At 29.3% G+C, this 24,811-nt stretch overlaps 1 protein-coding gene and 1 long non-coding RNA gene across 2 annotated transcripts in view; one reads left to right on the forward strand and one right to left on the reverse strand.

Moving 5' to 3' along the window:
- The first annotated feature begins 5,171 nt into the window (after positions 1 to 5,171).
- The window catches only part of LOC135948801 (uncharacterized), a 59,258-nt gene continuing 39,618 nt past the window's right edge, over positions 5,172 to 24,811 (forward strand). Inside the window, exons 1-2 of the long non-coding RNA XR_010575842.1 lie at positions 5,172 to 5,242; positions 7,819 to 7,862. This is a non-coding gene — a long non-coding RNA (uncharacterized LOC135948801). The remainder of the gene's footprint in view (positions 5,243 to 7,818; positions 7,863 to 24,811) is intronic.
- On the reverse strand, positions 5,896 to 7,484 carry pch2 (pachytene checkpoint 2 protein). The gene is made up of 3 exons (XM_065516204.1): positions 7,325 to 7,484; positions 7,086 to 7,257; positions 5,896 to 6,955 (listed from the first exon to the last, which is right to left on the reverse strand). The coding sequence occupies exons 1-3, from the start codon at positions 7,384 to 7,386 to the stop codon at positions 5,906 to 5,908; spliced, it is 1,284 nt and encodes a 427-aa protein (XP_065372276.1). The 5' UTR covers positions 7,387 to 7,484; the 3' UTR covers positions 5,896 to 5,905.

Consider the following 24,811-nt stretch of genomic DNA (forward strand, 5'->3'; position numbering starts at 1 on the left):
TTTATATATAAACCTAAATCTTTCAACCAACTTTTGTGAGGATCGGTTCATAATTGACTCTACCCCCCATATAACCCCTACATCAGACAAAATATTTATTGATGGTGGGTAAACAAGCTTCGGCACAGCCGAATATATCACTCTTAATTGTTGTTTTTTTTTTAGTATGTTGCTGTGTTGTGTGTGTTTATACAAAATGATGAACGATGCCAAAAATGTTAACGTTAGCAAGTGTTTGTGTGTATTTCCTGTTGCTGCGGCAAAAACAAAAAGCAACAGCAACACAAAATTACGAATAACGAATACGAGAATTTTGTGAGGACATTGCAAAACAACAAAACACAAAAAAAAACTTAAAAAACACAATAAAAAATATGAGAAAATGGAGAAGAAAAAAAGCAAGGAAATATATTGAACACTAAACTTAAACACACACACTCACTCACATCAACTCGTAAACTGTAGAAAGATACGCCACTGAATGACAGTCATTTCCGTTACTGTTTTGGTTTTAGTTCCCGTTTTATCCCTTCACCATTTTTGGAAGGCAAACGATGCCGTAACGTTTCTCTTTCTATTTAGTTTTTTGTTGTTGTTGTTTGCATCTATGGTGTTTTCCTTTCTTTCCTGTTTTTACCACACGATAAGTATTTTTTATGACCAAAACAACAGTAGCACAGCAATAACAACAACAAAAACAATAACAATAACATCCTAGCCGTGTGACAAGAAGACAAAAATAAAACGACTAAAAAGTGATGGCTTTGAAAATTTCTATCTTGTTAAAGCAAAAATAGAAAAGTAGAAAATCCTTTTTGGCACCAATTCCAGTTTGTAATGCAGAATAGTGATGGTGAAAAAATGTATTGGTAATCGTAGGTTCAAAGTGCTAAAATTGATAATAACACACTTACGAAAATTTTAAAAGAAAAATGTTTTGCTCATTTACTTTGTGTAGGCTTGACCGACCACATACATTCTTTCTTACTTGTTTAATTTATACTTGCCCTAGGATGACGATATGGATATCAAATGGAAGGGCATTCATTATGTTGACATCTCTAAAGACAAATTTGTTGTAATTTATCAAAATTAAAAACGGTCAAAAATATCTTTCAAAACGTTAATCCTTTTAACATTTGTTTAAACACACACAGACATTTTTAATGCTTTTTTTTTGTAAAAACTAATAAAAATATATTGAATATTTTATGGGAAAAGTTCAAGGATATTAAAGGATATATTGTTTATTGGATATTTAACAGTGGTCGCGCTTTTTTCGTCAAACAACAATGTGAACGTTCCTTAACATAACTACATTTTCAGTTTTTAAATTCGTTATGGAGCATTTTTAACTTACCGTTGAAATGTGATCCTTGCAAATTTCCAATAAGTTTTTCCGGCAATATCGGTACATGATTTCACCTAGCCCCCATACAAATGTCCCTCTGGAATACTTTTTGAATAGTCATAAATAAAATTTTGCACAAATTAGTTCTAAGTACTCTGAAATTATACTGTAAATTTAATATACAACATGGGCAATATTTGTCCCTGGTCCCCATACAAGGCCCCCTCAGAACATTTCAAAAACTTGTCAAGCAACAAATTATTGATTTAGAGCAAATCTAAGAAAGCTTCCTAGCAAACTAAAAATTTATATTTTTACCTATGAAAGTTATCTAATTGTGTAACTGTTTGATAAACATAAAACTTTTTTATCTATATTAAAATATATTTAAAAACAAGTAAGAGAGCTATATTCGGCTGTGCCGAATCTTATATACCCTTCCCCAAATTATACTTAAAAATAAAAATTTTAAATATTTTTAGATAAACAAAAGTTATTTGGAAAAACAAATTTCGAATTGTTTTTTTAAATTTTAAAAATTAATTTTTTTTTTTAAATTTAAAATTTTTTTTTTTGGTTTTTTAATTTTTTTTTTTAATATTTAGCGAAAAAAAATTGTTCGTGAAAAAAAGGGTTAAAATTTTTTTCCGATTTTGACCCAAAATGTAATTTTTTGAGGCAAAAAGTAATTTTTTGCACTTTCAAGAATGCATTTTTTTGTTGTTGGCATTTGATAAAGAAAACATTAAAGCAAATAACGGCAAGTTTTGTTTTTGTGAAAAATTAACGGCGACCGTCAAAGTCATTGATTGTGAGAAAAGTGTTTTTTTTAGTTTATTTAAATAGTTTAAGTTTATTTAAATAGTTAAAAAACAAAAATAAATTGAAATTAAATATGGAAAACAAAAGTGATAGTAAGTGCTTAATAGTTTAAGAAAAATATTTTGTAAAAAAAAAATTGTTTTTGCGAAAAAACTCATAATTCCGACATAACTTTTAATTTTAGGATTTTTTCTGAAAAATAAATTTTGGATAAGCTTTTAAAAAATTGGACGAATTTGGCCTTGTTTAAACGATCAGAAACGTGTTAAATGAAGAATTTTGAGTTTAATTTGTCAATTTCATGTTGCACTTTCTGAGAAATATAATTTTTCGTAGGCAAAATAGCGAACTTGCGGAAATTTGGTTGGATGCTCAAAATAAGAGAAGAATGCTGCTGTTTACAATTTTATTGTTGGTGAAATTGAATTCGGCAATGCTTTGAATGAGGAACCCGGTTATGTGAAGGAAAAAGTTTAAATTTTTTGTAAGAATATCTCAGTTAGATGGATGATTTCCGGCCATATTGGATCAGCCATTTTGAATCTGAAAAATTTTACATCATATACGAAATCAGCATTCTTGAGTACCCTCACATACTGATTTTCATGTAAATCTGAAGACATTATAAATTTTACGCCATTTTGAATTTAAAAAATTTTACCTCAGATTCGAAATCAGCAACCTTGAGTACCTCCACATAACGGTTTTCATGTAAATCAGAAGACATTTTAAATTTTACGCCGCCATATTGGATCCGCCATTTTGAATTTTAAAAATTTTACCTCAGATTCGAAATCAGCAACCTTGAATACCTACATATACCGATTTTCATGTAAATCAGAAGACTTTTTAAATTTTACGCCGCCATATTGGATTCGCCATTTTGAATTTTAAAAATTTTACCTCAGATTCGAAATCGGCAACCTTGAAAACCCCCGTATACAGATTTTCATCCTTGTTCAATGATTCCTTATAGTTTTGGCCACAAAAATGGGTGAAATTACCTATAGTGCATTGTAGGTCCAACTTACTATGGTCTAATATACGTCGTTGTAAAGGTCTTAGAAATATCTATCATTAGATATCCATATTGTCTATATTAATCCAGATATAGGTCAAAAATCGAGGTTGTCCTGGCTTTTTCCTTAATCTCAGCCATTTGTCGACCGAGCCTGGAGAATTCCGAAGATATTGATGTATGAATCGTGTAAGTTATTTGGGGGCTTCGGACATGGCTTAATCGACTCCGCTATCTATTAGGATCCAGAATATACATATATACTTTATAGGGTCGGAAAATTATATTGTGGAAATTACAAACGGAATGACAAACTTATATATAACCTCCTCACGAAGGTGAAGGGTATAAATATAAAGTGCATTCTGCTTCCATTGTAGGCCATTGAAAAATATTCCCATAAAACTCTTCATATCTAACCAAGTAATGTTTTAGACCTTGTAAATCTTTTATGTTTATAACATATATTAATATCTACAACATTTATGAAAAAATATTGTCATTCAAGCGCTGTCACCTGACTTCTTTCTGCACTTAACACGGATTTCTCGGCTTTGCTTATCTCGGCTTATCTTTACAAAACAGTAATCGCCCAATAACTAAATTTTGGAATTTTTGTTGCTTGACTGGTTTTTGAAATAAACAACGATTCAATTAATATCGTAATGAAATGTGATATAAACAAGTTTTACATGAACATCAGAGCTGTAAATGAATAATTTTTTCTGTTATTAATTCGTTATGAATTAGCTAAATTTTGAATTAATTATTTTCACAACAAAAAAGAATTTAATGAAATTTGAATCAATTCAAAACGTATTTAAATGATTTGCAATTCATTTCCAATTAAAATGAATTTTTCTATACAAAATTTGTTTAACGTTTGTCGTTGCGTTTTATAAAATGAGGCCCGTTAAACAAATTTTGTATGGAAAATATTCAAGTTTCAAACCCTTTTGCCAGTATTCTTCATACAAATTGCTTACGTTTCTGAATGCTTCGTTTTACAAAATGAGGCCCTTGTTTATTAATTTTTCAAATAAATTAATAGAGCAATAAGGACCAAATATGAGAATGAGTTACTCCATTATGATATATTTACTCTTAATATTTTTGTTTTACCATTTCGAATCGGTAGCCAACTTTGGTAAATACACAACACTGTTATATTGTTGTGTTGCTTGCTGTACATTATTATAAGGGTGTTGTAGTTGTTTTGCTATTATTATTTTTGCCGTTCAGTAGGCGGAAAAGCATATTGATAGGGTTTGTTTGCCAATAACGTTCCGTTTTCATTCTTCAAGTTCTCGAACAAAACTGGCAAAACGAATGAAGAAAAAAAATGGAAAACAATCTTGGTATTTGTCATCAAACAAATAGTCAATAAAATCCAATGTCTATCATGTAAATAAAATAAACGTGTAAATATTCTTAGAGAGAGAGAAAAATACAAAGTTATGCTAAGGGTTCTGGTAAATATTGTATTTTCATATAAAAGAGTAAAGTGTTAAGTGTGATAAGGAGCTGGGGATAAGTGTCAGTATATAATGACAGCACTTGGACAGGAAAGATTTTAAAAATAGGATTTTTTGTTTATATGATTTAGCAACATAATTAAATAAGTTTTGAAATTTCAAAATTTTTTTTTGTAAATTTAAAATTCCAATTTTTTTTTTAATTCCAACTAAAACTTGTACATCTGTTTGAAATTTCTGTTTATTAAATTGCAACATTTCATTTGAAATTATTTGCCATTAACAAAATTTAAGCAAAACAAAAAAAATGTCCATTCTATGCAAGCTCGTAAATCATCATCCACATTGAAATGATTCTATAACAATTATTTTGTCCTAAATTGAGAAAAAGCAAATAAATCCAAATGTTATAGAATTTAAATGGATGTGTAATAAACAAGAGTATGAACGAACGAACCAACCCACCAATATTCCTGCAAAAAAAACCAAACGAAATGGAATGAGCAAAAAATTGGAAAATTTACTAAGTAAATAGTCGGATGAAAAAATTGATTTAGGGAGAAACATTTGTACAATGTAGACAAATTTAAACCTGGCGAATAAAACGAAATTTGAAATGCCCTGCTAAAGAATTTTGGAATTACATAAATTAGCAAAAGATTTCATTTAAATGTCTGGGGGTTACTGCCTAATTCGTTTCGAATTACAATGAATTTAAAACACAAATTCAAACATTTTCGTTTTCGGATTGAGTTACGCAGTAAACGACCTGGATTCCCTAGCTAAACCTGACTAGATTTGGAATTTAGTTTTATTTTTATCAAAAAGCGTTATATTTTCTTATGATTTATAGTTCTTCTAAATAGGTTTTATAAAATTTAGAGTTTTTAACCAAATATCTTCATCAACCCTAAGGTATTTGATGAAACTGTAGCGCCCATCATGAAATTGTCGATATGTAGAGACAAAAAATCAAATATAAAACAGAAAACATTGTTGTAACAATTAAAAGTCAACACCAATATACCAAATGATGACTAAACAAGCAAAAAACGAGAAAAAAAATAATGAATATTTGTTTAGAATACATACGTTTAAACAAATTTTACGAAAATTGCAATGCAAAAAAAGAATTCCGATAAAACCATTTAACAACTTTTTCAGCAGCATCCAAAAACTAGAAATTTTAACAAAACAAACAAAACCAAATTAAAATCATTTAGTTTTAGTGATTTTTTTCTAATCATTTTTATTCGATTTCATTAACTGCTGGTCCTGATGATATTTATCCAAGGCTTCCAGCAAAGAATCTAGAAAATCGGCCAATATTATCTTTTGCGAACAATCAAATTCCATATTAAAACAATAAGTGGCATGGGCCAAAAAGGGTAGCTTCCTCAAAGTACGGCCACTAAGACCTTTACTTCTTTTGGCCAGTTCTTTTAACAAACCCTCATGTTTATCATCCGATTTGAATGAAGCCTCTGAATCCACCAAACCCACTCTCATTAGCTCGATAAGCATGGACTCATAAATTCTGCGTATAGCCAGTTCATTGGGTAAGCCAATATATTGCTTAATATCAGCTCTATCCAAAAACGCCAAATCTATGGTATCGGCTAAATTTGAAGTGGCCAATATCAGTACATTTGGATGCTCCTTAATACTATCCAGTTGTGTTAGCAGGGCATTTACCACACGCATGGCATCTTTGGGTTCCTGACCCGACATACAGTCCCTAGCATAGGCCAAGGATTCGACCTCATCTATGAGCACACACACCAAATTATGTTTATCTGCTATGATTTCTTTGATTTTGCCAAACAAACGCATCACCAATTTACCGCTCTCGGAAAACCATTTGGAAAATAAAGAATGTGAATTGATTTCTATAAGATGAGTGTGGCGAAATACCGGGCGACATCTTATGGCCAGCTTTTGGGCCAAAGCCTTGCACAGACTGGTCTTACCAGTGCCGGGTGGACCATGTAACAATATTAAACGATTGCAGGATATTATATTGTGATTAACGCTGTGTTGCGAAAATAGCAAGGCTGAAAGGGCAAACTTTAAAAGTTTCTCTTTAAGACCTAGGTCATAGATCAAATGCTCCCATAGTCCCTCAAACGAATGGGAAGGTAAAATCCAATGATTGGAAGAAGGCACAGAGCCAGAATCATCGTCTGCGCCAGCTCCAGCTTCACTGTCAAACATTTCCAATTCCATGGCACGTCGCTGAGGCCAATAGAAATGGAATATGAAAAATTCAGCATCTTCGGGGCAGGTTAACTAAAAATAAAACAAAAAAAATTAACAAAGTAACATAATTATTAGATAAAACATAATTTAATAATAAACAGCAAACAAAATTATTATAATTGGATAAGGATTACTCTTTATGTTTTAATTTAAAACCCACCTCTCCTTCCTTTTTCGATTCACACTCCAGCAACACACTTTCCACACTGTGCAGCACATCATTTTCCAATTCCTCCTTTTGTAACTTAATGCTATCATTGAAAGGCAATTGTTTTTTACTTAATAAATCCTTCAAAGGTTCTTCCAATTGAGCTTGAACTTGTTCCAGTCTTCTAAATAGTTTGGCATACCCAAAAAAAAATTATTACTTTTAAATTTGAGCTTATTTGTTTAACTTACCCCGCCAATTGTTTTAAACACACTTCTACATGTACCGCACGCTTTGAGGCCAAAAATTTCATTATAATTTCGATTGATTTTTTTAGATTTATATTAAAATTTATGCAAATGCTTAATATTTTGCAAATTCGTTTGAATGTTTGCCAATTTTGTTTTGTTTACAAAATTCGGCGGCCATTTTTGAGAGCCATCTGTATGTCAAATTGTGTGAGAGAGAGAGATCAATGAGTGTAAGGTATTGCCAGATGGTAATTATTAGGTATTGCCAGAACATTTTTAAGTGTTTATTTAAAAGAGTGATGTCAAACCGTTAATTTTAAACGTTTTTAATGGTTATACGTTATTTTAGAGATTTTATTGTAGAATTTAAAAAGTGTTTGCAAACTAAATTAAATTATTGTTTTATTATCCATTTAGTTAGTGACTTTTGACTCAAAAAATGTTTTATTTATTATTTTCTAAAAATTTAATAAAATTTTTTATTGATTTTTCAGGATATTTCTGTGCATTTCTGATATTTTTTTATAAAAAATAAAAGGTAAGCAAAATTAATAATAACATTCCATCGTGACTGAAAATAAAAAAGGTTCAGAAACAAATTAAATTTTCTAACATTATATTAAAATAAATTCAAAATTTTTACCCACAATCCACAAAAAAAAATTTAAATATAAACAAACAAAATTTCCATAAAAAATTTGATTTTAAAACGTTTAAATTTAAAAATTGATTATATATAAGGCCAATATAATATAATGTGTTTTTAGGCATCTTAGATGTTATCATGAGAAAATAGGATGGGAAATTGAAAATATATTTTTTTGCTCTTGGCTACTTAATTACATTTTCTCTTAAGTATTTTTGTTTATATATTTATATCACGACTGCACTCATCTTATAAAATCTTTTTATCAATAAAAAATTATTAGAAAAAATGAAGAGGCCAAAGAAAGCTCGATTAACGGTAAATTTTTCATTTGATATGTCGCGTGACAAATCATACTAAATGCAAAAATTTCAACATTATTCCATATTAAATTAAATAAAAATTTCTTTAATAAATTATGTTTCAATTTGCTGATTTTCTGCATTTTTTTCTAAAGTCGAAGTCGAAAAATATATTGCAAACAAAATCTATATTTTGCACTAAACTAAAGTGCTACAAATATGTAAATAAGAAAAAAACAATTGTTCTGATTTCTTTATTTTTTTTTACTTGAAAGGCGGTTGAATGTCGCGTTCGGGATTGTGGAAATGGCTTAATTTAACTACAATTTAAGAGTTTATTTTTATTTTTAACATTTTAACTAAATCAAACAGATTCTGTTTGAATCCCCCCCATTAAATGGTGTGAAATTTATTAGCAATTAAATTAAAAAAAAATATATTAAATTTTTATATATTTTCAATATTTTCCCATAAAAATAGTTTTCTTAAATTGAGCAGAGCAAAATATGTCACCTAACCTCTTGTAAAATACGAATTCTACTAAACAACTTGGCAATTTTTCTAACGATAACGATACCCCAACAGGGGCTATAAAGAGAGAGAGAACGAGAAAACACTTAAATGAACTAAAACGTTATTTCTGTATTTAATATGCGAAAAAACGAATATGCTAGTTGTAGTTAGTTGCTTTTATTTTCTATATTTTGTGTGTGTTTGCAAGACATTTGTAAGAAATTGAAAATTGAAAAATTTTCAACATTTATGCTGAGAACGTGACTAGAAATATGATGTTTTTCTTTATGCTCTAAAAACTACAAATAAAAAACAACTTGTTTATATAAAAATATATGAATTTTTCAACCTCTTTGCACCCACTACTCTGTTAACATAAACTGCAAATTTTAAATGGATATGACATTTGCTCATACTTGCGACAAGAAATATAACGAAACAAAATTGTAAAATACTTTCACCATCCCCCCCCCCAAAAATAAAGAAAAGTGTCAAATACAATATAGCAAATGTAATACATTAGACCGGAAGCTAAACAACCAGACATATCAGCATCATAGCCAGAAAGCACCAACGAATTTTTTTACTATTTAAAAAAAAAAATAGCAAATCTTATTTTCATAAAACCATTTTTAGCAAGTTTTTATTTTATTTTTTAAACAAGAGTGAGTAAATATTTTTTACAATAAAAATTTGAAAACCATTTTGTGAGTTTTTGGGTTCTTTTTTATAACCTTCACCTAGAGTTTGTCATTGCGTTTGTAATTTCTATATATTCTGGATTGTTATATCCGTCTGTATGTTGAAATCAACTTTTCGTAGCCCTCAAATAATTTAAATTCATGATTCAAACATCAATTTATCAGCTATAGTACCGGATCGGTTGCTATTCAAAATCTAAAAAATCGCCTTAAAAATGACTGAGAAACAACCACTACCTTGATTTTTTACTTATTTTTTATCTATATCTGGATTGCTAAGTCATTAATATAGACAATATGGACATTTAATGATGGATATTACAAAGAATTTAACAACGCCATAGTAATTTGGACATACAATGGGTAAAAATCGGGAAAAATATATTTTAAATTTTTGGTGAAGGATATTTAAGATTCTGCATAGCCGTTATAGCTCTCCTACTTGTTTTTATTTGAATTTTCTTATATTATTGGAGATTTTCTACGCAGCTTTAGTTTGTTCAGTATGTTGCATTAATTTTTCAAGCATTTGAACGATTCTTTTATTGACATGTTATATACAAAAATGTTTGTATACAGTAGATGTCCATAAACATATGGTGAAGTATGTATCAAGTCTCTAAAATAGAAAATTGTTAAAATACAATATCCATTTTGGTCTAACAAGATTCCTATAATACTTATACGTTTTTTTTTTGTTATGTACAAAAACCAAACCCAATTTTTTTCTCTAATAAGAAAACGAGAAAATATTTTCAAATAAATAATGCCAACAATTGCCAAGTAATAAGTCAAATAATACACAAAAATTTCATTTTATAAGATGAGAAAGATTTATTTTTTTTATTCTTGGTTAAATAAGTGATTTTTTTCTGATTTCTTTTTTTTTTAGAAAAAAGAAAATTTAATTCAAACTGGAATTGAAAGCAAAATAATGAGTAAATAAAATTGCATAATGCAATACCAACAATGACCACAATAGCAATATCAAGAGTTTTCCAAGGAAAAAATAAACAAAATTTCAATTTAATCTGAAAAAGTAGCAAATTTAATTTTCATGCATAACTTAACCTTAAATTTCTTGTTCAGCTAATTGACAACCTTGTTTTTGTTAAATGACAATCGTTATTTTTGTTGCTGTATGTTTTGCTGTATGACAACCGTTATTTTTATTGCATTTGCTTTGTGCTTTTCTTTGTTTACATTTTAATCACTTGTGTTTGTACTGCACACACAAACAGACACGAGTTATTTGCATTTTGGTTTAATATTTAGTGACAAGTGTTGGAAGAAAATTTATAATTTCATAAAATATGTTAATAAATCAAGTTCTTGACATAAAAAAGTGTTAAATTAATAAAGTGCAATAATTAAGGGAGCTAATTTGTGTAAAATAAAGTGTGAAGAAGTGCTTCTAAATAAAAAAAGTTTTTACTTAAAAAAAACTTAGCTTTAATAGTTTTTCTCTTGAAAAATATTCAAACGTTTTTAATAAATATTCCTTGTTATTAAATCAACTAAAAATATGTATTAAAATTTGATTTTATTAACATGTAAGTGCTTTTTATTTACCTACAAATATTTGTTTTGGTATTTTTTTTTATATCAATAGTTTTAATTTCCTGTTAGTTTTTTGTTGATTACTTAAAACTACAAATAATTTATTTAAGGTTTTTTGTTCGTTTTTGAAACTATTATTGTTGTTGTTATTAAATGTTTTATTAAAAACATATATTGTTATAAAGTGCTTGATTAAAAATGATGGAATACTCTATAAACAGTAAATTGAACTCGATTAAACATGTTTAAGGTTTAAAATTTGCATAATTTTTAAACAACTTGATTTTAATTCAAATAAAATACTTGATCGTAAGTGATTAAAATGTAAATTCCTATATATTTCTTGTCAAAAGTTCAAACATTGTTGGCCGATTTTTTTCTATTTAAATAGCAACTGAACCTGGACCATAGCCGACATATTGATATATCAATAATGTTTATAAGATATATGGGGGCTTCGAAAAGTTGATTTCAAAACACAGACGGACATTGTTATATGGTGAAGGGTATAATCAAAGAATTAAGTTAAAACAATTTCGGTTAATATACAATTTTTGCCCAGTTTTAAGATTTAATAAATGTTCAACTCTTTTTATTTTCGTTACGAAAAATAAAGAACACTATAAATATTTATTTCTGCACTAAGTGTCAACATTAAATTTAACAAAACTAAATAAATTCATTCATAAAAATGTATACAGTGGGAATAATTTTTAAAAATTTACTGGGAATTCATAACTTATTTTTTAGGATTTTGGAAATTCCCATTTTAAATTCTGAATACCTTTAACATAAAATTTCGGGATACATTTTACATTTACATTTTTTAGTTTTTCTTTTTTAATTATTTCAAATATTTGAAATTCGCCAAGTTTTTATCAAATCCCACTTTTTGTTCTAAAACTCCAAAATTTTCATTTACCAGGAAATCAATGAATTTAATAATTTTATTAAAGAATAATCTTTAAATATTTGGATTTTGTTAATATTTCAATAATTTTGTGTTAAAAATTAAAAGTTGCAATTAATGGGATTTTTGAAAAATTTCTGGGAATCAATAATTTATCTTTAAAATAATCAATATTTGGTTTATTTACACAAATAACTAAATTTTTCAAGATTTAGCAAATTCCCAGTTGAAATTTCTAAAATTTCCTTGACATAAAATTTCGGGATAAATGGATTTTTTTCGGATTTTCTTGAAGACTTTTTTTTATTTCTTTGGAGGATTGGAAATTTGCCAAATTTTTAAGAATTCTAAATCTTTGTTTTTATATTCCCAAATTATTTATTTTGCCGGGATTGTCGGAAATCAATAAATTTTATATTTTAGTGGAAGAAAATTAATTATTTTTGTAAAATATTAGTAATTTGTTAAGTTTACCTTAATTTTATGTTAAAAATCCTAAGTGGGTATTAATGGGATTTTTGCTAAATTACTGGGAATTCAAAATTTATATTTTAAATAATAAAAATTTTGTTTATAAACGGAAATAATTACATTTCTAAAGATTTAGCAAATTCCCATTTTAATTTCCGAAATACCCTGAAAATAATATTTCGAAACAAATGGATTTTTTAGGAATTTCTGAAAACTTTTGTTTATTTTTTTTATATTTGAAAGTTTTTATGATTTCCCACATTTTGTTTTAAAATTACCTGACTATTCATTTTGCCGGGATTGTTGGAAATCAATAAATTTAATATTTTTGTTAAAGAAAATTTATTATTTTTGTAAAATATTAGCATTTTGTTAAGTTTTCCCTAATTTTGTGTTAAAAATCCAAAGTGGAAATTAATGGGATTTTTGATAAATTACTGGGAATTCATAATTTATATTTTAAATAATAAAAATTTTGTTTATAAACAGAAATAATTACATTTCTAAAGATTTAGCAAATTCCCATTTTAATTTCCAAAATACCCTGAAAATAAAATTTCGAAATAAATGGATTTTTTAGGAATTTCTGAAAACTTTTGTTTATTTTTTTTATATTTGAAATTTTCCAAGTTTCTATGAATTCCCACATTTTGTTTTAAAATTCCCTCACTATTCATTTTGTCGGGATTGTGGGAAATCAATAAATTTAATATTTTTGTTAAAGAAAATTTATTATTTTTGTAAAATATTAGTAATTCGTTAAGTTTTCCCTAATTTTGTGTTAAAAATCCAAAGTGGGAATTAATGGGATTTTTGCTAAATTACTGGGAATTTATATTTTAAATAATACATATTTTGTTTATAAACAGAAATAATTACATTTCTAAAGATTTAGCAAATTCCCATTTTAATTTCCAAAATACCCTGAAAATAAAATTTCGATATAAACGGATTTTTTAGGAATTTCTGAAAACTTTTGTTTATTTTTTTTTATATTTAAAATTTTCCAAGTTTCTATGAATTCCCACATTTTGTTTTAAAATTCCCTCACTATTCATTTTGCCGGGATTGTTGGAAATCAATAAATTTAATATTTTTGTTAAAAAAAATTTATTATTTTTGTAAAATATTAGTATTTTGTTTAGTTTTCCCAAATTTTGTGTTAAAAATCCAAAGTGGGAATTAATGGGATTTTTGTAAAATTTCTGGGAATTGTTAAAATATCTTTAAAATAATAGATATTTGATTTATTAACACAAATAACTATATTTTTCAAGATTTAGCAAATTCCCATTTAATTTCAAAAATACCCTGAACATAAATTTTCGAAAAAAATGGATTTTTTTTGGAAATTCTGGAAAACATTTATTTATTTTTTTAAATTATTTGGAATTTTCCAATTTTTTATGAATTCCCACATTTTGTTTACCGGGATTGTTCAGATATAGCAGGAAATCAATAAAATTTTGTAAATCTTAACCACAATTTGTTTTTATGTTTTTAAAATTGCAATTTGTTCACTTGTTCAGTATACAGCCACTGTATTTAACACGGTTTTTTGAAAAATAACAATAAAATGGCATTAAAACAATATAAAAGAATACAACCACCATAAATAAAGTGTTACACAATATTTACTTGGCGATTGCGAATACAAACAGAATTCTCTCATACGAAACATTTTTCAAAAAAAATTATCATCAACATCATTTCTGGATGGATGATGGTTTTAGAACATTATTTGTAACAATATTTTAACCATATATCACTCAAGTAGTGATGTTGCCACATTCATTCATACATATTGTCTATCTGTCTGTCTGTTTGTTTGTTTGCTGCACATATGACTTTTGTTTTTATTTTTGCAGTTTTATATTTATTATTCTATGTAGTGCAGCAATATCATATGGACGTACTTAACAAATATTTATTTAAATTTCTATTATAGTCATAGAGAAACACAAGTGCGAATATGTATTTCATTATTTTATCGTTTTCATATGCAACTATTTAAATACATATCTGTATGTTGTATGTATTTAGTAAATATTCATATATAAAAATTGATTGGTTTTATTTTTTTCTTTTATAGTTTTCCATTATTTTAAAAGTTTTTTCCCTTTTTATCGATACTTTGTAGTTGCATTAATATATTGTAGAAACTTTTATAGTATGTTTATTCATATATTTTTTTAGTTTGTTGTAAACTATTATGTTTCTAAGGCTATTTGAGTATTTGTGGCATGTATTTACTTGTACAGTAAATAAATATACCTATTGCAGCTGCTCTATTCAGGTAAATATGTTTTATAGCATATTTGAGCGTTTTAGAGCATATTTTGTAGATTTGTTAAATTTTATTTATAATTTGTATATCCACAATCAAAAAAGATATCATTTCATTTGTAACATATCGAAATATTGATCGTAGAACCAAAAAGTTTATATTGTTACGTTTTTACCTTTTAAAAACGATGGTTCATTGCCTTTAAATAAACCTGATACTTTTCATTGCAAATAAAAGCAGTTTAGTAGTTATACCCTACACCACCATAGTGGGTAGGGTATAATGCGTTTGGGCAGCTGTTTGTAACGCCCAAAAATATTAGTCTAACACCCACCTTAAAGTATACCGATCGACTGAATCGTTTAAACGATGTCCGTCCGTCTGGTTGGCTGGCTGGCTGTCCATGTAAACCTTGTGCGCAGAGTACAGGTCGCAATTTTGAAGATATTTCGATCAAATTTGGTACATATTATTTTTTCGGCCCAAGGACCAAGTCTATTGAAACTGGTTGAAATCGGTTCATTATTTCACCTAGCCCCCATACAAATGTCCTTCCGAAATTGGACTTTATCGATCATAAATGTTTAATTTGTATATGTATCTCCACAAATTACGCTCCAAATAAGTTTTATATATACAAAATTTATGTCAGCAAATTTTGTTACGATCGGTCCATAATTAGTCATAGCTCCCATATAGACCCGCTTCCGAAAATCACTTTAACGTGCATAAATTGCTTAAAAATGTTGGTAAACACACAAAATTCAACATAGTTAACTTTAACATAGACATAAATCACACGACCTAATTTCATGGTGATCGGTCCATAATTGGTCATAGCCCCCATATAATTTCCACTTCCGAAAATCACTCAAAAATATAAATTATTGAAATTTTAAAAGAAAAATGTTTTTGCTCTTTTACTTAGTGTAGGGTTACTTTCTTACTTGTTTAACAATTGTAACAACTCTTTATTTATTAAAATTTACACAACCGTTTAAATAGTCACTCTGTGATTTTATACAAACACACGTTTTTAATTCACAGTTAAACACACACTTAAATTACACTTTGTAATGTACAAGAATCCAGTTGATGTTACCTTTAACAGCGCCTATAATTAACTCACTAAAACCTGCAACTGCTGCCACACACCGCCATTTTCCTTCGAGTAGCTTCATGAATGATATTAACGGACAAAACTAGAATATTCGAATTCTAGAGCTTTAACAGCTTCAATGTTAATAACTGCGTGCTAACACCATTGTTGTTAAGTAGAAGCTTCTACTGATGGATATGTTTATAAACATGATAAATGTTCCAAGTACTTAGTCGTTAAATTCAAATTGATAGTGCAATTTCGTAACAATATTCTGGGTCCTCATAAGATTCCTAGACGTTCTAGCAATGTCCTTTCGTCTGTCTGTTTAAAAGACGATGGGGCCCAAACAAAAGGAGATAGGTATCTGAAATTCCACAAATTCTTCTCTATTGAAAATGAGCAATATCGGTCCATGTCCCCCTCATACAAATGTCCCCCCGGAATACTGTTTGAGCAGTCATTAATATGTTGATTAGCGGCAATTCGTTAAAATTTTACTGTAAAGTATGGCGAAAAGCGGTCAAAATTTGTGTCTAGTCCCCTTACAAGGTTCCAATCAGAAAATTCGTGAAGAAATGCATGGGTGGTTGTGGTCTTCTTGGCATAGAGCTTTGACTTTAAATAACACCATAAAAAGAAATAAAAAGAAAAAAGGGAAACTTCTAATCAGCGGAACGAGAGAACACACGATCAGAAAATTTCTCAAGCAGTAATTGAATTGTATCATGGACGGTATACTATGTAGACTGGTCGAAACTAGATGTCGTCCACATCAATACATCCAATTTATGTAGGTAAAAACAACTGTGTTATCATGCCTCGATGTCGAGCATTAGGAATAGTCAATGATTCAGCCTAATTTTCGAAGATATATTGTGCAATAAAGCCTCAAATTCAAAACCCACCGAATTGTGGCATAGTGTACTCTACTCTATTAAAATATTTAGTCCGGGGCCAGTCAGGAACATATGTTTTTATTTAGAGCGATAGTCCAAGAGAAATCATGAACGAAATCGAAGAATGACTATAAATAAACGAATAATTTTAATCTGATTCTTTATCAAACATTTCTTCCGCCAACCTCGTCGTCTGAATTCTCAAACTAGACTGAATGATTTCATTCAATATAAGATCGAGCGTAGGTAAGAGAACAATGACTAAACATACATAGGAATTGCGTAGCCCTAATCTACAGCCACCTTTTTAAACTCCCTCAAACGGTGTATACAAGGACACCGATTTTTAGACAGAAGTGTTGACATTTAAAACTTGGAATATCACTATATAATCTATCGTTTCCAAACAATCCACAACATGATCCACGATATGGAAAATAAGTATTATTTTTCAATGATCTTAATCAAATTAAGTTTCTTCAACTTCGCATAATTAATGCTAACAACTCTATACTGACAAAAAAGTTTAGATTGACATGGCAGACATAAAATATTGCACAAAATTTTATCCCCAGCCAAATGAATAAAATCTAAGTTGAAGCTTTTATTGAATAAAGAAGGAAGAATACCCAACATTCTGACTCTGGAACGCAGTTTTCAACGAGACGTTTTCAATTTGCGTTTTACTGGAATTGTACCATTTAATTTTTCAGATGCATATAAGTTTTATTTTCGATGTTCGATAATAGAAAGAAAGTATTTTATGTCAAATTAGGACTGCACAGTGGGCAACCAACATATTTTGAATATTTTTGCCATTTCCAACCGGATAATCCGATTGACATAAAATTTCTCGTAGGAGTAGCAGAGTAACATTCGAGTTTGAGTTTCAACGACGGATCCCAAAAACTTCTCAGGAGCTGTGATATGGGATCCCAGTCGACTATAAGGTGGATGCTTCATCAATTCAGTGCTTGGAGTGCATGAAAAATATTGTTGTATTAACAAACTTTAGTTCTTGCTTTGTTATGGTGGAGAGTAATGCCTGTTTGGCAATTGTTTTTCTTTATTTTTGAACAAATGGTAGTGTTCTATTCCGAATATATCATCATACAGTTTAAAGTCAGACTCATATACATAGGACCATGAGTCGTTAACTGTCACGATCTAAAAGACAAGAAGAAAATTTCTTTGGATAAATGTTAATAATTTGTTGCTTGTTGATTTGAAAAGATATATTTTTTGGCCAAGTTTTTCTAGTTTCATTATAAGTCTCATTATGCTTTTGCAATATCGGTTTTCGGACAGTATCGACATTTGTCTGGCGATTTTATACAACATTTACGAAATCCCTCTTGGAAAGTATGAAATAACTGATTGAAATTGAAAACCCAGTGAAACTTGGTGAAGCAGATGTTTCTATGATTATTAGGAGTTTCCGCGTAACTCACAGAGACAATGTACAATTGTAAGAACTTGCAAGGAACACACAATTGACAACTCTTCGTACCTGACTGCATGGTTTAATGTACAAGGATCTTGCTGAAGCTCTTGAGCTATCAAATCTCTGTCATCCATAGCTGCAAGTAACTTCAACAAGTACATTCTCGTATCTAGCAGTGTATATTAACCTATGGAGTAAAAATATTGGGTAATTTTTTACCCGTAGATATTCGTTTGAAATTAATGACAAGTTACCTTTAAGATAAAGTAATCTGTTAGGTATTTTACACAGTAGATATCTATTTGTTGGAATTAAGGGCATTAGTCAATCAGCAAAGCCTAAGAAAACAAGTCGCGTTCGGTCTGGGGCACCAGTCCAGCATGTGATTGGCGACCTCAAACCCCCAAAGCCGATATATATCAATTGATCCCAACTGAGAGCCACGAACATCGCCAACTCCAATACGTTTTCCAAGCACCGAGCCAATTGCCACATCACTACTTTCAATGGCTCTGTTGTTTCGATAACTGCACCTATTAAGATATACTTGGTTGTCCGAAGTTTGCCACTAGCATAAACATCATCAATTTAACCAATAATCTCCTTACCGCTTTGGATTTCAACCACAGCCACTACATATTCCCCGAAGAAACCAGTCAGGATAAGTCCTGGGGCCACTAATAAACAAAAGCACCAGAAAAGTCACTGGTCAGCTGCGAGTTTTAAAACTCTTACTAGGTGCAGCCCAACAATTCGGTATCCCCTTTCCTACTACGAAATTAATACATTAAGGTGTTAGAAGATAACCAAGATAACATGCTCCGAAGAGCACTTGCCAAAACAGTATAAGTTAACTAGCATGATTATCCGAAACAAATTACGTCCGAAGAGCGAATTGCATTTAATATACTCTTTTTCAAAACTCATTCCAAAAAAGTTTCGGAGCAACGTTGCACAGTGGTTTAGAAACTTTTTTTTTGGAAATAATTCGGTATATTGGGAACTATTAGAGATATTTTTACGAAATTTCACATGGTTTCGAGTTGATTTACGTTTGTTCAGCTTCTTTGGGCCAATGGGGGCCAGTGCGTAGCCCCTCAATGTTGGTCACCTCGGGTCTTAAATTTTTTAAAAACAATCGCCAAAAATCCATTTATGACCTGAATGTTGTATTTGTAGATCTTCTCAAGGACTATTTATATTCAAAATTTCAGCTCATTCGGATCATAAATGGATTTTTGGCGATTTTTTTAAAAAAATTTAGACCCGAGTTGACCATCATTTCGTAACAATATCTTTAATAGTTCCCAAGTAACCGAATTATTTTAAAAAAAAAAGTTTTTAAATCACTGTGCGTTGCCAATTAAGTGCCTTTCATGATTGATTTAGATCTTTTTAACATCCCGAATGTCGTACTATTGTCTCTTAGTGCTTAAAAAAAGCGTCATGGATTAATGCGTTCCACTTTATCAGACTTTCTAATTTAACTGTTTCTGAAAATTATGGCAAATATTTATCTTACATTGTGGCCAACTATTAAGGCAAAGTGGAAGACGTTAGAGCTGATCCTCAACTGATCATTTAATTTTCGGTATATTTCATGCGATAGATATATTAATTTTGTCTAAAAGAGGTCGATTTGGTCCTTCCTAGGTCAAGGCTATTATTAGCAAGGCTATTAAATTTGACATATCCGTTTTATATAAATTGTTTGAATGAACTAATTACCTGACTAGTTCTATTTCATGTTTTTGTCCCTCTAGGATATTTAAACGCTTTCTACAGTATTTGGTAAATATTCAGTTTTTTTGTTTCCATTTAAACAAATTTTTTCGATTTAATTTTGTTTTACAGCATGAGGCTGTTTGCATACAAGTATTTGTACAAATGTATGTCTGACTTTTAAAGTGTTATTAAATACATGCTACTCCATATTTTTCTCTATTGCCATTCACATACTCATCTAGCTAATAATATTTGTTTACGAGGGTGTTCTGAGGAATGGCCGAAATATTTCCATGTTTATATAACAGGATTTTAGGCAGGTGGCTGCATCGGTTGGCCATTCAGTAGCGTAGGCTGTCAATCAATTTTCCCAGACTTTGTTTGGTGATTTCAAGTTCTATTTCTCGAATGTGTCGAACGATATTCGCCTTAATGGCTCAAATTAGACCAAATTGCTGTTACGCGGTAGCCAATTGGGAATTGATAATTCTAATGACTAACTTAGTACGCAAAGAGCTTCCAAGTCCCTACAGAACGAACATATTCATGACCCCATTGCGCTTATTACTGACTGAATGTTCCTGAATGGAACAGTTACAATCTCATCGGTTTACATCGTTTTACAGCAGTGATCATGAGTGTTGTCTCCGATCAATGTAGTCTCACGATCACGACAAACAAATTAGAATCATAATTTCTTTTTAAAATTTAAATGAAATTTAGTTGTGCAGAATTGTATTTCCATGATCATTTAACTGATCGTGGTAAGACATTTATAGGAGAAGTGATCAATAAGGCTTAGATCTCCAGAAATTTGTTGTGATCTCTACTTATATTTAACCTATTTATGACACATTTTTGATAGCTTTATATTTCAAGCTAAAGACATATTCCGGGAACACAATTCTTTTGAAGCTACCAGAGAATTAAATTGACTTTAGTTCTCAAACTTAACATTTAATTATTTCCCATATGACCCTAGTTCCTTACCACTATTCAAACTTATAAAAAATTTAAAGTGGCTCATTTGTTATGCGAATATAAGTTTTGAATACACAAATTTAAAATATAAATGTTAATAATTTTTCAACACAAAAACAGCTCGTGTTTAATTCATTTTTTTTGTTTGTTTGCTAAAAATAAACGAATAAAATGCATTTTATACAAGTACGAGAAAATATTTGCAACAAAAAAAACCAGTAAGAGTGTACCGAATCTTGTATACCCATCATCAATAGGTGATAATAAAATATTTTTCTGATATAAAGGTTATATGTGGGTTAGGGTCAATTATGGAAAGATCCTCACAAAAGTTGGTAGACAGAGTTAGGTTCGTATAAAACTGGTTTACATATGTGCAATTTTATCATGATTACTTATTATAAGAAAATTATGATTATTCAAGTAATTTTCTGAGGGGGACCTTGTACGGGGACTGCAAAATTTTATCAGGATTGCCGCTTAAAACACATATTTATGACTGCTTAAACAATATTCCGGGGGGACATTTGTATGGGGGCTAGGTGAAATCATGCACCGATATTGACCAATTTTCAATACTAAACAAACCTTAAAAACAGAGAGTATTAGACAGCTAGCGCCTTTCGTTTGGGCCCTATCGTGTTTTCAACAGACAGACATACGGATGGACAGATGTACAGACGGACGGACATAGCTGGATCGTCTTAGAATCTTATGAGGACCCAGAATATATCGGGTGTATGACTTCAAAATGCAGTATTCAAAGTATATGATCTGTTACCATCTTTCTGGCAACATATGGATTCCGAGCCAAAAGTAGTTCTTTTGAGACCAAGAACTAATGAAGCCAATTTCAGATAGTCTGTTCTGAAGTGAAGCGTATCCCGGAGAGAGCGTTCTGCATCGATCGAAACAAATAGTAGTCGGACGGGGCAAGATCCGGACCATAAAGCGGGTGAGGCAAAACTTCCCAACCAGTTAATTCTAAATAGATTTTAACAGGTATTAAAACATGTGGCCGAGCGTTGTCATGATGGAATATTACAGTCTGGCGTTTTTCGGCCAATGTTTGCTTCAAATGAATTAGTTGCGTTCGGTAGAGGTTCCCTGTGATGGTCTGGCCAGATTTCAGCAGCTCATAATGAATTTGTTCCCACCAAATACAGAGCATTACCTTAACGCCATGGATATTTGGCTTTGATGTCGATTCGGCTGGATGGCCGGGCCCTTACGCTTCCGGTTATCGTAATAGATCCATTTTTCATCGCAAGTAATGATTCGGTGTAAAAATTATTTTCTTTTATAGCCTCCAAACATCATTTCGGTCATGCAAAATAGTCTTTCAATGTCTCTCGCCTTCAATTCGTATGGTAACCAATTGCCCTGCTTTAGGATGAATCCTGCTGCTCTCAAACGTTTTGAATTGCTGCTTGAGTAGCTGCCAATGATTTTGAAGGCTCCTGATGAGTTTCACAACAATTTTCATGGAGTAATGCCTCCAATTTTTGGTCTTCAAACTTTTTTGGCTGGCCTGGTCGATCTTCAGTGTCAAAATCACCACCTTTGGACCTCTCAAACCATGTCTCGTTCATTGAAACCGACTTTCTATAGAAAAGTTATCGATAACATTTCTTTTTTATAGAAAAGTTATCGATAACATTTCTTTTCTATAGAAAAGTTATCGATAACATTACTTTTCTATAGAAAAGTTATCGATAACTTTACTTTTCTATAGAAAAGTTATCGATAACTTTACTTTTCTATAGAAAAGTTATCGATAACTTTACTTTTCTATAGAAAAGTTATCGATAACTTTACTTTTCTATAGAAAAGTTATCGATAACTTTACTTTTCTATAGAAAAGTTATCGATAACTTTACTTTTCTATAGAAAAGTTATCGATAACTTTACTTTTCTATAGAAAAGTTATCGATAACTTTACTTTTCTATAGAAAAGTTATCGATAACTTTACTTTTCTATAGAAAAGTTATCGATAACTTTACTTTTCTATAGAAAAGTTATCGATAACTTTACTTTTCTATAGAAAAGTTATCGATAACTTTACTTTTCTATAGAAAAGTTATCGATAACTTTACTTTTCTATAGAAAAGTTATCGATAACTTTACTTTTCTATAGAAAAGTTATCGATAACTTTACTTTTCTATAGAAAAGTTATCGATAACTTTACTTTTCTATAGAAAAGTTATCGATAACTTTACTTTTCTATAGAAAAGTTATCGATAACTTTACTTTTCTATAGAAAAGTTATCGATAACTTTACTTTTCTATAGAAAAGTTATCGATAACTTTACTTTTCTATAGAAAAGTTATCGATAACTTTACTTTTCTATAGAAAAGTTATCGATAACTTTACTTTTCTATAGAAAAGTTATCGATAACTTTACTTTTCTATAGAAAAGTTATCGATAACTTTACTTTTCTATAGAAAAGTTATCGATAACTTTACTTTTCTATAGAAAAGTTATCGATAACTTTACTTTTCTATAGAAAAGTTATCGATAACTTTACTTTTCTATAGAAAAGTTATCGATAACTTTACTTTTCTATAGAAAAGTTATCGATAACTTTACTTTTCTATAGAAAAGTTATCGATAACTTTACTTTTCTATAGAAAAGTTATCGATAACTTTACTTTTCTATAGAAAAGTTATCGATAACTTTACTTTTCTATAGAAAAGTTATCGATAACTTTACTTTTCTATAGAAAAGTTATCGATAACTTTACTTTTCTATAGAAAAGTTATCGATAACTTTACTTTTCTATAGAAAAGTTATCGATAACTTTACTTTTCTATAGAAAAGTTATCGATAACTTTACTTTTCTATAGAAAAGTTATCGATAACTTTACTTTTCTATAGAAAAGTTATCGATAACTTTACTTTTCTATAGAAAAGTTATCGATAACTTTACTTTTCTATAGAAAAGTTATCGATAACTTTACTTTTCTATAGAAAAGTTATCGATAACTTTACTTTTCTATAGAAAAGTTATCGATAACTTTACTTTTCTATAGAAAAGTTATCGATAACTTTACTTTTCTATAGAAAAGTTATCGATAACTTTACTTTTCTATAGAAAAGTTATCGATAACTTTACTTTTCTATAGAAAAGTTATCGATAACTTTACTTTTCTATAGAAAAGTTATCGATAACTTTACTTTTCTATAGAAAAGTTATCGATAACTTTACTTTTCTATAGAAAAGTTATCGATAACTTTACTTTTCTATAGAAAAGTTATCGATAACTTTACTTTTCTATAGAAAAGTTATCGATAACTTTACTTTTCTATAGAAAAGTTATCGATAACTTTACTTTTCTATAGAAAAGTTATCGATAACTTTACTTTTCTATAGAAAAGTTATCGATAACTTTACTTTTCTATAGAAAAGTTATCGATAACTTTACTTTTCTATAGAAAAGTTATCGATAACTTTACTTTTCTATAGAAAAGTTATCGATAACTTTACTTTTCTATAGAAAAGTTATCGATAACTTTACTTTTCTATAGAAAAGTTATCGATAACTTTACTTTTCTATAGAAAAGTTATCGATAACTTTACTTTTCTATAGAAAAGTTATCGATAACTTTACTTTTCTATAGAAAAGTTATCGATAACTTTACTTTTCTATAGAAAAGTTATCGATAACTTTACTTTTCTATAGAAAAGTTATCGATAACTTTACTTTTCTATAGAAAAGTTATCGATAACTTTACTTTTCTATAGAAAAGTTATCGATAACTTTACTTTTCTATAGAAAAGTTATCGATAACTTTACTTTTCTATAGAAAAGTTATCGATAACTTTACTTTTCTATAGAAAAGTTATCGATAACTTTACTTTTCTATAGAAAAGTTATCGATAACTTTACTTTTCTATAGAAAAGTTATTGATAACTTTACTTTACTATTGCAAAGTTATCGAT

This window comes from Calliphora vicina, chromosome 1, assembly GCF_958450345.1.
Source record: "Calliphora vicina chromosome 1, idCalVici1.1, whole genome shotgun sequence".
In the NCBI taxonomy this organism is placed as follows: domain Eukaryota; kingdom Metazoa; phylum Arthropoda; class Insecta; order Diptera; family Calliphoridae; genus Calliphora; species Calliphora vicina.